The sequence below is a fragment of the Adiantum capillus-veneris genome, chromosome 5 (genome assembly GCF_014529385.1).
Source record: "Adiantum capillus-veneris isolate H3 chromosome 5, ASM1452938v2, whole genome shotgun sequence".
NCBI lineage: Eukaryota > Viridiplantae > Streptophyta > Polypodiopsida > Polypodiales > Pteridaceae > Adiantum > Adiantum capillus-veneris.
In genome coordinates this window covers 125,452,782-125,468,716 of record NC_140935.1, presented here as the reverse complement: position 1 = coordinate 125,468,716, position 15,935 = coordinate 125,452,782, and the positions used below count along the sequence as shown (strand labels likewise).

Below are 15,935 nucleotides of genomic sequence, written 5' to 3'. Positions count from 1 at the left end.
TCCAAATGATCAAGAGTGTAGAAGAACAACTGCACTACCATCCAAGCCAAGCTCCGGGTGACTTCGGATGTAGGTGTCGCGGGATGTCTGATCTCCCGTATCTCGCGGGTAAACTCTCCAAGAGAGTCCAAAGCATTGAAGTCCCACTCCAGTCTGTAGATCCAAGCAATGAACCTGCCCAAGAAGAGATTCAGGATCCTCTCCCTAAGTCCATGTAGATGCTCTTGTATAAGCAAGTGATGTGACGTGTCAAGGTCAAGTGGTAAGTGTTTGTCCACCCAAGATGGTGGTGTCTTCTCCGGGAATGTCAGAATCCCATACACCCCATGAGCATGGCCATATCTCGTATGAACTCCTCTGATGAGTGCATAGGTGTGTCCATAGCAAACCACAAGTCACCACCCCCTTTGGAGTGCGCAACCGCCAATGATGGTTGGAATGAATGGATCTCCCAAGGATCGTACGCCCGTAGATGATCAAGCCGATGTCGAAGATATTGTGTATTGCAGCAATCACTGAGAGACCGCACGGACCACCATCTGATGGTGTTCATGCAGTCCCTCGGTGATTGCTGCAGCTTACGGTACCTTCTAATGTGCAGACTGTTTAGTCTGGCTTTCCTTGTTTCAAAGGACGTTCACGGTGCAAATTGCTACATCTGGCCTTCTCGGAGTTTTTCACAGCTTAGCCACCTGGCCACCTTGGGTTGCAGGTTCATGCATTGACAGGCTTCCAATCATTCTCATGATGGTTCCTTGGCTTCCCCATTTTCTCCATGGACGAGGCGCTTTTGCAAAGGTTCTCCTCCCAAAGGATCACATGAGCTAGCGTTTTTTGCAAGAGCTGCATTTTCTGCTGGGCTGCTTGCTTTTTTGCATCAAGCTGCCGACGTTGCCCTTTTTGGGACTTTTCGTCGTCCGAAAACCCCTCTCTGCTCCATCTGCATTATCAGCCAGATCTGTTTTTTTGGGATCTGCTGTGTTTCTGGACAGCAAGGCAGCGTTTGCTGCACAGAGGGGGAGCGCTGGGCTTCCTACCCCCAATCTTGCCTTTCGACACCCCGCTGGTGCCTTGCCCGGCCTGTATACTCTCCATTTCCGTCAGATTTCACCCATAAACACCTGTTGTTTTCTCTGTTTTCAGCCGTCCGACAGCTGCGCACACAGAGGTAAACCCTCCCTACACTCTTTGCACCGCTCCGGACCCTATCGGGAGCGTACGAGCACGCTGAAAATTCGCTGGACAGCAGCGTTTTCATCACCTCGCAGTTGCGTTTTTGGGTGAACAGCAGCGACATGGCTTTTGTTTTTCACAGAGGATGAAGTTACCTCCTGTCAAGACACCATCCGGTGGTGGTCCATGCGGTCTCTCAGTGATTGCTGCAATACACGGTATCTTCGACATCAGCTTGATCATCTATGGGCATACAATCCTTGGGAGATCCATTCATTCCAGCCATCATTCGGCGGTTGCGCACTCCAGAGGGGGTGGTGACTTGTGGTTTGCTATGTACACACCTATGCACTCATTAGAGGAGTTCACACGAGATATCACACGAGATATGGCCATGCTCATGGCAGATGGGATTCTGACATTCCCAGAGAAGACACCACCATCTTTGGTGGAAAGACACTTACCACTTGACCTCGACACGTCAGATCACTTGCTTACACACGAGCATCTACATGGACTTAGGGAGAGGATCTTGGATCTCTTCTTGGATAGGTTCATTGCTTGGATCTACAGACTGAAGTGGGACTTCAGTGCTTTGGACTCTCTTGGAGAGTTTACCCGCGAGATACGGGAGATCAGGCATCCTACGACTACATCCAGAGTCACCCGGAGCTTGGCTTCGACAATAGTGCAGTTGCTTTTCTTCACTCCTGATCATTTGGATTGCTACCTTGAGGATTGCTTACACTCACCATATGTAACCTTACACCAGACTTATCCCCCGACTTGGGTAGTAGGCCACTCCGAGCTTATTCACATTGAGAGCCACACCGAGTTGCGGCTTGGTGGCGTTGTTGGCGCGGATTTTGTTTTGGTTGACACCGAAAGATTGGAGATAGGAGATACAGGCAAGACGGCGCAGACAGATTAGTCTGGCCTTTCCTCTCCTTAGAGGATCTTCAGAGTGCAGACTTCTTAGTCTGGATTCCCTACTTCTACAGGATGATTACGATGCAGACAGCTTGGTCTGACCACACCTCTTCTCAGAGGCCCTTCACAACGCAGAGTATTGAGTATGGCTTTCCCCTCATCTTGGATTACCCTACCTATTGACAGGACACCATCCAGTGGTGGTTCGTGCGGTCTCTTAGTGACTGTTGCAGCTTATGGTAGCTTCTACAGTGTAGACTGTTTAGTCTGTCTTTACTTGTTTCGGAGGACGTTTATGGCGCTGATTGCTACATCTGGCCTTCTTGGAGTTTTTCATAGCTTAACCACGTGGCCACACTAGGTTGCAGGTTCATGCATTGACAGGCTTTCAATCATTTTCATGATGGTTCCTGGGCTTCCCCATTTTCTCCAGACGTTTTGACTACAGACACCACAGATTCTACTGAGCAAGACATTTGCAGGTCTATTGGCACTCTTTTAGGACAAGGAGTTGTTTTCACACTTAATTGGGGACCTCCTCACAATATCTTCACCGTGTATCGACGGAGTACAACAGTTTACTATATTGCTCGTGACTGCATCAAACCATGGAGATTTCTAGGCGGTCGGGACAGCACTGCTGCAGACATCGCAACAGACATCTTCATCATTTGCCTCACATCTTCAGTGTCATACGGTTTGCTCAACATCCGGTACTGAGAGGGGGTGTTAGGTTTACACCACTCTACTGCTTCACACAGGTTTAGGGTGTTGGAATTAGGGTTGCAGAGAAACGCACATAGCTTGGAGAAGACGAAGGAAGCTCAAGGCACACAATTGAGAGTGTATTACTTAGTTGTGCAATGGAAAGATAGATAGTCTTAGAGTGATGGGCGTATATACAATGCACGGGGGAAAAAAACTCCTAAAGGGGGAAAAAATCCCCCGGCGGTCCTAGTGTGTTCACACACATCACTACCACATGTATATGGTAACAAATTCCCCCCAGAGTGATGCGGTGAACGAGAGCTGGCACATGAGTAAAAGGAAGTGCCATGCCCTGAGGACATGATCAGTCCACAAAGAGGAGTAAGCCCAAAGCTTTGCGGAAAGCTTCGAACTTCTCACTAGACAATGCCTTTGTGAAAGGATCTGCAAGGTTGTCTTGTGTTGGCACATAAGCCAAGCTGATCTCCTACTGAGAGCCTCTCCCTGACATAGTGGTAATGCACCTCAATGTGCTTTGTGCGAGCATGAAAAACTGGGTTCCTCGCAACTGCTAATGCGCTCTGACTGTCAGTGTAGATAGTGTTGGCAGTGTCCTGTCCAACACCCAAATCAGCCATAAGGCGTCTGAGCCATACACACTCGACCGTAGCTGTGAAGACTGCCCTGTACTCAGCCTCACAACTCGAAGTGGCCACAGTAGGTTGCTTCTTGCTCAACCATGATATACATGAACTGCCAAGCATGAAACAAAAACTACTTGTGAACACTCGCGTGTTAGAACAACCAGCCCAATCTGAGTCCGAAAAAGCATGTAAGTCTGGCGGCAATGATCCCCCCTTGAGATAAAACAAGCCAAGATGTAAAGTGCCACTAAGGTAGCGAAAAATCCTCTTGACAGCCTGCCAATGCTTAGACCTTGGGCTATGCATAAATCTGTTGACCTGTGAGACTGCAAATTGAATATCCGGCCTTGTGTTGCATACATAAATGAGGCATCCAACAACAGTTTAGTAAAGAGTGACATCAGCAGGATCACCAGCGTCATGAAGACTCAATTTCAAACCTGTTTCCATGGGAGTGGCAAAAGGTTTGCAATCCTCAAGTCCAAACTTACATAGCAATGTCTCTATGTAACTTTTCTGACACAAGGCAATGCCACCATCACACTGCTTAAACTGTATACTGAAGTAATGATGCAACAGCCCCAAATCTTTCATCTTGAAAGTAGCATTCAAATCAGCCTTAAAATTCAGCAATATGTCTCGCATTTCGTCCAGTGATCCACAAATCATCTACATAAAGAACCACAATGAGAAGTACATCACCCTCACGCTTTACATACAATGTGCTTTCTGTTGGACTGTTACGAAAGCCTCGTTTGGCCAAAGGAGTGTCATCTTTCTCATACCAAGCACGAGGAGATTGCTTCAACCCATACAAAGCCTTCTTACCTTTGCACACTTTGTCCTCTTGTCCTTTCTTGACAAAACCGCGAGGCTGTGTTACATAAACTTCCTCAAATATGTCACTATTCAAGAAAGCAGTAACAATGTCTGATTGATGCACATCCCAACCAAAATGAGCTGCCAATGCACATAGAAAACGCACAATAGTCATACGACAAGTGGGAGCAAAAGTGTCTTCATAATATATGCCTTTTTGTTGTGCATAACCTTTTGCAACAAGTTGAGCCTTATGGCGATCGATCTCACCATCCGGCTTGCATTTTAACTTGTAAACCCACTTCGTACCAATGGCCTTTTTGCTAGGAGGCAAATCACCTAAAGTCCATGTGTCATTTTCTTTAAGTGCATCATATTCTGATTGCATGGCAGCCATCCAATTTTCTGAATTCTGTGCTTCATCAAAAGACAAAGGTTCCTCAACATCATGTAAGCTAGACACAGCCAAAGCATAACAATCTGATGCATAATATGCATGGCTAGAGCTTGAACGAGTACGACTAAACAAAGGTGCATCCAATTTACTGTCACGCAATGTATGCACCAACCATTTTGGCATACCTCTAGCCTGCTCATTTTCAGCCCTTTCCTCATCAAGTAAATCATGTACACCTGCATCAATAATAGGCTGATCTGTAACATTTTCGGAAACCCCATAGGCTGTACATTTGCCTCATTGGAATTTACATTCGAACTTCCACCACTGAAAAGAGGCAACAAAGTGTCATAAATGTCTTGTGAGCTTACATTACTGTCTCTAGTGCATGACAGCAATGGCTGAACAGAATCTTCCACAAACAGTATATCCCGTGAAACCAAAATATGCTTTGTTTGCAGATGATACAACTTGTAACCTTTGCTTTTAGCACTATAACCAACAAAAATACATTTGACAACCTTATCATCCAATTTTCTGCGCTGTGTCTGTGGCACCAAAGCATATGCCAAATAGCCAAAAACACGTATGTGCTCAATAGAAGGCTTTCTATCATGCCATGCTTCATATGGAGTAATAGATTGTAAAGGTTTTGTAGGACACCTGTTAAGTACATAAGTGGCACACATAATGGCCTCAAGCCAAAAAGAATGCGGCAAAGCTTGACTTTTGACCATACATCATTCCATTTCCATAAGTGACCCGTTTTTCCTCTCAGCTATACCATTTTGCTGAGGGGTATAAGGCACTGTACATTGGTGTTTTATCCCCCGACTAGCCAGAAATGCATTAAATTCATGAGACATATACTCCCCCCCCTCAATCGGAACGGAGGGTGCCTATAGTACATTTTGAGACATTTTCAGCCATAGCCAGAAATTGTTTGAAGCACATAAAAACTTTGGACTTCGCTTTAATGCCTCGAGTAATCATCAATAAAAGTCACGAAGTCCAGCTAATTGCCCAAGGACGGAGTTTGCATGGGCCCACAAACATCACTATGCACAAGCTGTAACTTGTATGTGGCCCTAACTGAACCATCCTTTGGAAACTTCGAACGCTGCATCTGACCCAAAATACAGTCTTCACAAATATGTTTGATAGGTGCTTCAAGAGGCGACAAAGAAGCAACCATATCAGATTTCTACAAACGCAGCAAACTGACAAAATTCAGATGACCAAAACGTGCATGCCAAAGTTTGCATCTGAAATAGCCTTTGAATCCACAATTGCATTTGCAAAATTTTGCCCACACTTGTCATACAAAGTGAGCTTATACAACCCACGACATAATATGCCAGATGCAACAATTTCATCACCAAAACTGAGATCATGAACTGTACATCTATTATCCACAAATTTGACGACAAGTCCAAGTTTAGCAAGTGCAGATACAGACAAAAGATTCTTCTTGATCCCAGGTACATAAAGTGCATCTACAAGTGTGAAAGAACTGCCATTTGCAGCACTAAGCAGAATCTTTCCAACTCCCTGAACCGGATAAGAGACATTGTTGGCACAAGTGACAGAATTTCCATGAGGGACAGACTCGAGAGAGGTGAACAATTTACGATGTGAGGTAATGTGCTTTGTAGCACCACTATCGAAATACCACGCATGTGAATCTGCAGCAACTGACATGCATGCATCATGGACAGCAGGATTGTAAGTGCACTCTGCACTAAAAGCCCATTCTGCATCAACATCAGCATTACAGTCTCCTTTTACAGAAGACTCAACAATGGCTGCATTTGTAGTGGAATTAGCATTTGCAGTGGAACCATACTCTTTCTTCTTAGCCTCTTTGGCCTTCAACTTGGGACACTGCTTGATCAAGTGATCATTAGCTTTACAATAATGGCAACGCATCTTCGTTTTGCTCTTATCACCAAAATTTCTAGACGAATTGTTGTCAGGAGAAGCATAAGGAACAGAAGTTTTACCACTCGCAGCAGAACCATAAGAAGTGGTTGCATTGCTGTTATCACCCTTTCTTTGAGAAGCAATAAAAGCCTGTTCAACTTCACGTTGCCTAGTCGTGTTTTTTCTGGAAAGTGACTCTTGCAACAGCAATGTGCATAATGCATCAAACTTAACAACTTCAGGATTTCCTTGGGTCATAAGTCTCTAAGTACTAGCAAAAGTCTGGTAAGAATCTGGTAAGGCATCAAGAACAGTCTGCACAAGGAAACTGTCTGAAATGACTTCACCTACAGAAATAATCTGCTCATTGATATCCTTGACACCAGCAAGGAAAGTGTCCATATCATCTTCCTCATGCATAATCTTCGATTCCAGCTCTTTACGCAGCAAAGCAATTTTAGTCTCATTGCGGCTTGCATAAAGACCTGCTAGAATATTCCAAGCATGTTTTGCAGATTTCGATGGAACGAACGTGAGGAGTAATGGTGCGCTTCCCAGACAATGCAATCAACGCATGAGCTTGCGCATCCTTTACATCCCAACGAGCTTGTTCTACGGTAGGCAAAACAACTCTAATAGCAGCAATCCTTGCAGCAAGACCTGCAACATCCTCGACATGGCCTATATCCTCAGAACCAGGACGTACATCAATGCCCTGCACAATATTCCAGACGCCCTTTGACACAAGAACATGTTGCATCATATAAGCCCACATAGGGTAATTGTCCCCATCCAACCTATCCTCGGTAGCAAACATCTTGAACACATCTGTGTTGTTGTCAGCCATGGTAAACGCTGCACCTGATGTGAAAACTGCCCGAAAAGAGGAGAAACGAAGCGGGAACAACACGTGTTATATAGCACAAACCGTAGAAGATTGTAAAGCACCTGTTATGCAGAAAACGGCACTGACAAAAATTTTGCACAAAATGACGAAATTGCCTGTGCAGACCTGCTTGTAGTGGAAGCGGAGGTCGAAATGTGCCCGAATTAGAAATCTAAAATATTTGTCGACCTGCAAACGCTCGCCAAACCTCACTGAAATCGGAGAAAGTGAGTAGGCGTGTGCTGGAGCAGCTGGCGACTAAGCCCGGGAGGATGCAACCTGCTCTGATACCAATTGTTGGAATTAGGGTTGCAGAGAAACACACACAGCTTGAAGAAGACAAAGGAAGCTCAAGGCACACAATTGAGAGTGTATTACTTAGTGTACAATGGAAAGATAGAGGCGTATATACAATGCACGGGGAAAAAACCTCCTAAAGAGGGAAAAAATGCCTCGGCGGTCCTAGTGTGTTCAGACACATCACTACCACATGTATATGGTAACATAGGGCACTTCCTTGTACGGCTAGTGTCTCCGGGCTAGCCACCCATAGTCTAGGTTGTACCTTGTCTGGCGGCCCGAGTTTGGGGCTGGCCGCTCACTTGAGTTGGGCGCCCACCTTGGGCACTCCTATATATGGAGTCAAGGGGGTACCCATTTCACATAGTCTGACAACTGTTGTATTGAGGTTCTCTTGCTCCGGTAGTCATGGGGGGCGGATCGCCCCCTCTCCCACACGTAGTGTTTGTTGTGTTCACAAGTGCAGTTTCAAGAACCACGAACAAAACTTTGGCTCTTTGATACTGTGGTGGCTTCGGCTATGCTTTATGGGGTCCAGATTTGGGGACCATATGTGGATCAGGATAATTGGAAGTCAATGGAGAGACCTTTGGTATCTATGATTTCCCGAATGATTAGAGCCAAGGCCTCCGTACCACACGCGATTACCGAACGGAACTAGCTGCCCCTCCGATAGAAATTGAAGCTCTTACCAGATCAGTGTCCTTTATACATGGTTTGTGGGATACAAATAATTGCCGATATACTAGACTGGCCCTCGAATCCTCTCGACAATTAGCAATGAAAGGGGATACATCATGCTGGTGTGCGCAACTGTCCTCGTGGTTTCAGAGACACGGGTTCAGTATGGAAAGATTACCCCCCTTCCAATACTCTCTTGAGGCTCCATCACTGGCAATTACATGAACGGAGATTAATAAAATCATTTGTCAGGATCTTATACAGTGTGTACTAAGAGGACATGGGTAGACCCTACACAAGAATTGGGCACGAAGATGGCCGACTACAAAGAAAACTTCCTACAGCTATCTGAAGATGGATTTGTGATTCGCCCGAGCTACATGGATACCCACCTATCTCATGGTTTGAGATGTGCTATTGGTCAGATTCGTACATCCTCACACCAGCTGGAAATTGAATTTGGCAGATTTAGGGGAATCCCACCTGAGAGCAGAATTTGCAAGTTATGCGGAATGGAGCCGGAGACAGAATTACACTACATATGCCATTGCACCGTATACTATGAGATACGTGGGCGTTTCCATTGCCTATTTAAAGAAGGCTTTGGACCTCTAGATAGAGTCATGCAATACCAAGATCAAAGATGCTTAGGCTTGTACCTACTGGAACTACATCGGCACAGGGATAATCTAATGAGAAGACAAAGAGCACTACAGCCTCAGAGGCAGATCACAGATTTCTTCGGATCGAGAGAAGCAGGAGTGGAAGGAGAAGCAAGAGGCCAGCAGCCAGGACAAAGGAGTACCCACATTCATACCAAAGGCACCCTCATTGACAGGGCGATTGAGCTTAGGAAATCGAGACGACCACGACCGAGATGCAGAAGCACACTTCACTGGAGGAGACTACAACAAAGGATTAGAAGCATTCTAGCCAGACACCCAGAATGCTCCTAAGAAGTTTATTTAATACTTTGTATTTAGTTTTTCACATTCACATTTATTTTCACACTTTCACACTTTTCACACTTAGTACTTTAGTACTAAGGTACCCAGACATTGTAACAGATTCACCACTTTTGTATCAGTTTGGTCTCATAGGTCATTCTGGCCTTTTGAAGACGTTAATATAACATTTCATTTCATTTCATCTCTCTCTCTCTCTCTCTCTCTCTCTCTCTCTCTCTTCTACACATGCGCAATCTTACACACCCTTGCCAATCAATGGTGATCAACCAGATAGAATACAAGTAAATTGTCATTTTTTGCATTTATAGGCATAGTAAACTAGATAGGCGTGTTCCACATGAGAAAACACGAACCCTTCCTTTTTTTGCCTACTTAAGCATAGTAAACTAGATAGCTGTGCTCCACATGAGAAACCTCGAAGCCTTGGAGCACAAAAATGCTTCAGAAACCTCCAAAGAAACATCTATAAATGGAATCTTCAACAAAGTAAATTCCCATTTTAACTATTTCGCTTAAATAATTGAAAATGCAGTGTCACAATGACATTATCCTCTCACAAGTGAGATGAAAATCATATGTATATCTACGTACACGTGTATTGTTACATGCGTGGCCATAGGCGAGGATGGCATGAAACTGAGTAGTGTCCAAAGTTGTTTAATTAAATAGGTGTGTGTGGGTGTGCGCATGTGTGTGTGTGGCTTCTTGGCCAAAGTCCAAAACAATACTGTTTGCCATAATTTAAATAACTCCACAATTTCCAAGGCTCTATAATGTTTGTGGCCAATAAATTGCCGTAAAAGTGTTGCCGTGAGCATGCTTTCAAACAATTGCTAAGTTGGATTTAAATACTTTGTGAGGTTTTGGTGTAAACTATTGATGTATTTCTTGTGTTACGATTTTATGCAGGTGGAGTTTTTTGATCGCCACAAGGTATGTTGGTTATTGATTTTAATCCTTTCTCCCCTTTACACACTCAAACCCTTTGGCACAAAAACAATTTCTTGAAGTAATACTTTTTTGTGGTGGGAAATCTCAATGTGAGGAAAAAGAATAAAAAGATCATGTATAATGTGTATTTCAATTCATACGCCAAGGTCGAATTTGTGATTTGGACCCAAGTAGGCAGCTAAAGTAAAAAAGACTTTGCATAGTGTCATGAACATGACACAAAGGTCGAAAATCAAAACACGCTTTCTTGCTGGGCTGGGCTACTACTTAGTTCTTTTGTTTTGGAGAGAGAGAGAGAGAGAGAGAGAGAGAGAGAGAGAGAGAGAGAGAGAGAGAGAGAAATGAAATGAAATGAAATGTTATATTAACGTCTTCAAAAGGCCAAAATGACCTATGAGACCAATCAGTTACAAAATAGTGAATCTAATACCATGTCTGTGTACAAAAGAACTAGAAAAGAACTAGAAGTGGAACAAAATACTACTACTACTACTACAATCTAAAACTACGTGGGTGTAGCAGCTGATACAATAGGTACCCGGTAAACTGGATGTAACAGTGTGTGAAACAAAGATGGAAGAAATGGTGAGGATCCATCCTCATCTGCACTCTGGATGTCGAGAGAGTATGGCTCGAATCTTCTGTTAACAACATGAAAAGAGGTAGAGTAAGTACCGAGCTGCTGGTGTGATGTAGTGGATGGTGGATGGAGCCCTACTGCTAAGGCTCAATATGCAACCTACATGCGTAGGGTATACAAGAATGTAATGCATACCTATCTAGCTCCATCCAGTACCATAGTGGGGGTGTATTATCTGATACATAGGTGATGGCGAGGTAAAAATCCCATGGCCTGGATATGACGATGATGCGTGGCCCGAATCACTATAATCTCCCCTTGATGTGATCTAGGGGTCCTGTAACTTGGTGCTCGCGGTCTCCGTCTGAATCTGAGGTCCTCAGCCCGCTGAAGTGTAAACCCCCCCCTGTGTCGGAGACAGCACTGGTATAAATCTTTGGAAAAAGCCAGTGAGCTGTGACTGTCGCCAGCAAACTCTATAGTATAGCATCTTCATGGGCAAGGGCTCGGGAGGGGTGATCCATGTCCGCGTCATATAGCGCTGCAATAGGTCTTGTCGCATAACTGTGTTCCTCTCACTATGTGAGAGCTGCAAATGTGGAGCATGGGGATCATACTGGAGAGGTGGTAAATGATCTATATCCCAGCCGCAGCGCGTCAGTAGCTCGTCAGGCTCGGAGGTCCTCAGCCCGCTGAAGTGTAAAACCCCCCCTGTGTTGGAGACGGCACTGGTATAAATCTTTGGAAAATGTCAGTGAGCTGTGACTGTCGCCAGCAAACTCTATAGTATAGCATCTTCGTGGGCAAGGGCTCGGGAGGGGTGATCCATGTCCGCGTCATATAGCGCTGCAATAGGTCTTGTCGCATAACTGTGTTCCTCTCACTATGTGAGAGCTGCAAATGTGGAGCATGGGGATCATACTGGAGAGGTGGTAAATGATCTATATCCCAGCCGCAGCGCGTCAGTAGCTCGTCAGGCTCGGAGGTCCTCAGCCCGCTGAAGTGTAAAACCCCCCCTGTGTTGGAGACGGCACTGGTATAAATCTTTGGAAAATGTCAGTGAGCTGTGACTGTCGCCAGCAAACTCTATAGTATAGCATCTTCGTGGGCAAGGGCTCGGGAGGGGTGATCCATGTCCGCGTCATATAGCGCTGCAATAGGTCTTGTCGCATAACTGTGTTCCTCTCACTATGTGAGAGCTGCAAATGTGGAGCATGGGGATCATACTGGAGAGGTGGTAAATGATCTATATCCCAGCCGCCGCAGGGCGTCAGTAGCTGTATCATCTCCGCATACCATGATCCTGTGTCACCGGTCTCAGCTAACTGTCTGGATGCCTCAAAAGCTCTGCGTGATAATATGTCTTGGTCCATATCTTGCATCCGATGGATAAAGCAGCAAACCTGAAAGAGAGCCTCTACGAGCATGGGTGGTGCAGCAAACTCTGCTCTAACAATGTCAAGTGGTACAGAAGGCTTGCTATGGATCACCCATGAGAGCATCAAGATCTGAGGTGTGTCCAAGAGTAATCTTAGAGTCCGGGTGCCCATACTACCGCTGCATACATCAATGCTGGTGTAATCAGAGTATCGAATAGCCACCCCTTTGTGTGGGGCTCTTGAAAGTGTGCCTGATGGCAGTGTCGCTCAAGCATGGCCAAAGAAGCATCTCCTTGTGTCAATCTATCTCTGGCTGTGCGGGCCATAGAAAAGTGCCCTGGTGTGCTAGCAAATGTGATCCCCAGGTGTACATAGGAGTCCACCACCTCGACCTGACCTCTTGTGAGAGTGAGAGTCGTCTATCGTCGAACCTGCCCAGAGGTATAAAATATCATAGCCATAGTTTTCCCAAGGTTCACTGTTAGCCCCCTCTGTGCACAGAAGTCATCTAAGGCCTGTAGATGTAGCTGAAGTCCCTCCTGTGACTCGGACACTAAAATGATATCATCAGCATATAGCATAATGCGAACAAGTGTACCTGAGATGTCAACCCCACTGCCTCCTCCCCGTATGATAAAATCAGCTACCTCGTCGATGTAGAGCCCAAATAGAGTAGGTGAGAGTGGGCACCCTTGCTTCACACCAATGGTGCTAGCAATGGTTCAGATAGGCCTCTTGGGCATCATACTCGCCCCAGTACTTGCTCATACAATGCATAGATCCCCCAAGTCATCTCAGCTGGTATCCCCAATGACTGAAGTCTTTGGAAGAGTCGCTCACTCGGCACTGTGTCGAAGGCTTTGCGGAAATCCACAAAGCAGCAATAGAATTTCCTCTTTCGTGCTTTTGCCTGGTCAATCAGACAACGCAACGTGAAAATGTGATCGATGGTGGAGAAGGCTCATCTAAAGCCGGCCTGGCTATGAGCGCGTAGCCCCTCTCTCTCTGCATAAGTACTCAACTCCGCTTCCATCACTGCACCATAGAGTTTGGCCAATGTGTGGCCAATCATAATCGTCTTGTAGTTGTTTGGGTCCGTCATGTCCCCAGCTTTGTGGATAGGTGCTATAGTATGCATGGTCCACTCAGCTGGGAAGTCCTCTGCGAGTGCCCTATTAAACAGGCAAGCAATAAAAGGAGCAAGTGTATCGGCTGCATATATAATGTGCTCACTGTGTATACCTGTATGATCTGACGATCTCCCATGCTATAGGTGTCGAATAGCTCTCTCTATCATGTGCAGTGAAGAAAGTCAATGTGTAGGGGCGAGGCTCTAGTTGCGGCGGTATCAGTGGTGGCTGATGGGGGACATGGTAGAGGCTCTCTGTATAAGTATGCCATATCTGTGGGTCCTCTATGGGAGTAGGGGGGCGAGGCTCCCTAATCCTGCGCCAAGCTGTGGCTGCATCTCTGCTCATGAATAAATGATATAGATCCCAATACTGAGCCTCCTCGTATGTCTGCCGCTTGTGGCGTGTAAGATGCCGCATTTGTCGTCTGGCGTCCCTTTGGGTGATCGCTCCTAATGCCTGCTGTGTGCGGAGGCGCCTGTAGAGCGCCTTGCACTCATCATCAGACCATCGGTTCTGGGGCATAGTCTCAGATCTCACTGTGTGGCCTGTATGTGTGTGATGTGGGAAGCTGCTAGTGGCTGCCGTGTGTAGCAACGAAGAGAGCTGTGTAGTGAGTGTACTCAGGGGTGCTGTGGGATCCATGTGAAGTAAGCCATCATAGACATGATGAGCATAAATGTCCGCCAGGTCCTGTGTGAAGTAGACAGTGGTATGGGGTGTGCCTCTAGATGGAGGAGATGTGCTGGGTGGTCCCGCTAGAGATAAAGAGAGGAATGTATAGTCTGCTCCGATCGGGCAAGGTGGGACGGTAAAAGAGGTCACTACCCGTGTTGTCTCTCTGGACCACAGGACATAATCTATTGTACTGCCGCCTCCTCCCAAAGGGAAGCAAGTCAGTGCACCGGAGCCGGGCCACTGTGGCATCCCGTTCAAGGTTGCATCCGTACAACGTACGGATAGGTCCATACAGTACACCCATACAGTATAGATCAATACGTATGGATAGGGATACGTACGGATGCTTTTTTTCAAAGAAAAAAGATCGTGCATTGTGAGGTTTGCAGAACTTATTAGAGTCAAGACATCATACTTCAGCCTTGGATTATCATTATGTACTTTTTTTTATGCTCTTAGTTTTATGAGACCATGACATGAGACTTTTGACACTGTTTGGCTGTAGACACTGATTAGCTTTGTGTTTTCATTGTTCCCTTAGAGTCGTGGACTCTAGTCTTTATTTGAAGTCTTGGTGAATGCATAAGTAAAGGTATGAAGTACCTCAGTTTTAGGCTTTTTGAAAAAAAGGACGAATTTTTACGTACCTAAAAACTCAATCCATTTTGTACTACGTACCTTACGTACCGAATTTGTACCGACACTACGTCCTAGCTACCTTGATCCCGTTATAAATAACGAGATGGTGTCAGGTGCCGAGCTCTAGTAAGTGGTGCCCATATCTGGTGCTATATGGTCCTGTATCGGCAGAGAGCCGAATGGCTCCTGCCTCCTCTGCCTCTAGAGCAAGCATCATCTCTGGGTCCTCCATGTCATATATCTCACATTGCCTGCTCTGTGTTCGGGCATTAAAGTCCCTCCCCCATCAGGAGCACCTCACCTTGCGTGGAGTACTGTAAGATGTCCTCCGAGAGGACTGACTATGGGGAGTCACCCATTGCTGCCGCTACTAAGGTGGTCTCCTCCTCCTCTTTCGCAATAGTAGAAGTGTCCTCTCCACGTGTGGCATATCTCGATCCTCTGGGAGAGAAGTAGCATAGCGCAATGTAGAGCATCCGAGCCTCAGATAACTGTAACCTAATCCACATGTACCTCGCCCCGAGGTCACGGGCCACCACCTGGACTCGTCCTTGCATCCCACTCTTAAGTAGCATAGCTATTCCTCCTGATCCTCGTGCCGTACTCTGCCGCATGGTCTTCCTGTAAGCTGACTCCCACTGGTACCCCTCCACTCTAGGTAACCCTCTTTCCGGGCTTTGATGTGTCTCTGTAAGTAGCAATATGTCATGTCTCTCCATCACCTCCTCTAGCCGTCTTGGGTGTGTCCATATGGCCCCGTTACAGTTCCAAATTGCAATGTGCAGCTCTGTAGGCACATCCTTTAGCATCATCTCATAGGCCATGAACCTCTATGCGAGGGGTTTTCCGTCCACAAAGATCGGGCCATCTCGGTAGAATACCTTCTTCCCCTCTTTCCTCAATTCTTTTATCTTAGGCATGCATGTTTGTCTATGTTTCACTTGAAGTATGGTGAGGTCATCATCTACATAGATAAGGTCTCCCTCCAATGCCTTGAGCGCCACTCTTTTTTTCATAAAGGCCATTTTTGCTTCTAGGTTAGTTAATTGTAACATGAGTGCTCTCTTGGTAGGGTCTCTCCCTACCCACCATGCACTCACAAAGGGACGGGGTATCTACATATCCAAGCTTTGTATATAACTCTTTCCC

General features: G+C 45.9%; 1 protein-coding gene across 1 annotated transcript in view; it reads left to right on the top strand.

Annotated features, from left to right (window-relative positions):
• The window catches only part of LOC147458057 (ABC transporter B family member 28-like), a 98,963-nt gene that overhangs the window by 22,349 nt on the left and 60,679 nt on the right, over nt 1–15,935 (top strand). The window contains exon 3 of the mRNA XM_086512814.1: nt 10,339–10,362. Within this exon, the coding sequence (XP_086368940.1) occupies nt 10,339–10,362 (24 nt within the window). The remainder of the gene's footprint in view (nt 1–10,338; nt 10,363–15,935) is intronic.